General features: G+C 69.2%; 1 protein-coding gene across 1 annotated transcript in view; it reads left to right on the forward strand.

Moving 5' to 3' along the window:
* Positions 1–324: 324 nt before the first annotated feature.
* Positions 325–1,300, forward strand: part of EMIHUDRAFT_468608 (50S ribosomal protein L1) — a gene marked incomplete at its 3' end in the record, with an annotated part of 1,799 nt that continues 823 nt past the window's right edge. The window contains exons 1-3 of the mRNA XM_005781401.1: positions 325–638; positions 711–794; positions 1,020–1,148. Coding sequence (XP_005781458.1) covers positions 345–638; positions 711–794; positions 1,020–1,148 — 507 coding nt within the window. The remainder of the gene's footprint in view (positions 639–710; positions 795–1,019; positions 1,149–1,300) is intronic.

Genomic DNA, 1,300 nt, shown 5'->3' on the forward strand with positions numbered 1-1,300 from the left:
CACTCCCCAGCTTTATTTATAGCGCCGTCCCCACACAACTAGATGACCCGCAACAAAATACAAGAGCCACCGCACACTGCTGGGTAGGGCCCCCCCCCCCCCCAGCAGCAGCGCTCTGCTGCTGGGGGGGTACCCCCCCCCCCCAGCAGCAGCGCTCTGCTGCTGGGGGGGTCAGACCCCCCCCCCTAGCAGCAGGGATGGGCGGAGAAGTGCAGGGGGGGGTACCGAGCAGTGTGCGGCCGCTCTTGTGTTTTGTTGCAAGTCATGTCGTTGCTCAGGTACGGCGCTAGAAAGAAAGCTGGCGAGCGAGGCTTGGCGAGCTCAGTCGACGACAGCACACAGGCATGCTGGTTCTCTTCGCGTCTGCAGTGCAGGGCTGGATGGTGAGGGGGCCGGTGGCCGCGCCCCTGGTGCAGCAGCAGCAGCAGCAGCAGCAGCTTGACGCGGCGCGAGCCGCGGCGCCGGCGATGAAGGCGTCGCGCCGGGCATCGGAGAACGCTGGCAAGGTCGAGGAGGAGAAGCTGTACAGCCCGGAGGAGGCGGTGGCGCTGATGAAGGAGCTGGCGACGGCCAAGTTCACCGAGACGGCCGAGCTCCACGGCAACCTCAACCTCGACCCCAAATACAATGACCAGCAGGCGCGCCGCCTCCGGCGTAGCGCCTCGCGCCGGCGTAGCGCCCTCGTGCTCACGGCTCCCTCTCCCTCCCAGATCCGGACAACGGTCGCGCTTCCGCACGGCACTGGCAAGTCCGTGCGCGTGGCTGTGCTTGCGGAGGGAGCGGCGGCGGACGAGGTGACAGCCGCTCTCCCGCCCGCGCCTCACGCCCTCGCCTCACGCCCTCGCCTCCCCCCCTGCCCCCTCTCTCGCTGCCTTTCTGGGCACGACCCCAAATGCGGGCCGCCGTCTCCACCCCAGCCCCCTCCACCCCAGCCCTCGCCGCCGCCCTCTCCGCCGCCCGCTCCGCCGCCTCGGGAGCCGGGAACCTTCGCGGAACCTTCGCGGAACCTTCCTGCGCAGGCGAAAGCTGCGGGCGCCGACCTCGTCGGTATGGCCGATCTGATCGAGGAGATCGCGGCGGGGAACCTCAACTTCGAAGTGCTCCTCGCGACGCCGCCTGCGATGCCGAAGCTTGCCAAGTTGGGCAAGGCGCGCCACACCGCCACTGCCGCCACTGCCGCCGCCGCTGCCACAAATTGCTGCCACTGCCGCCATTGCCGCCTCTGCCGCCGCCTCACCGCCGCGCCCCTCACCACACTCCTCACCACACTCCTCACCACACTCCTCACCACACTCCTCAC

The sequence above is a fragment of the Emiliania huxleyi genome (assembly GCF_000372725.1).
Source record: "Emiliania huxleyi CCMP1516 chromosome Unknown EMIHUscaffold_202, whole genome shotgun sequence".
NCBI lineage: Eukaryota > Haptophyta > Isochrysidales > Noelaerhabdaceae > Emiliania > Emiliania huxleyi.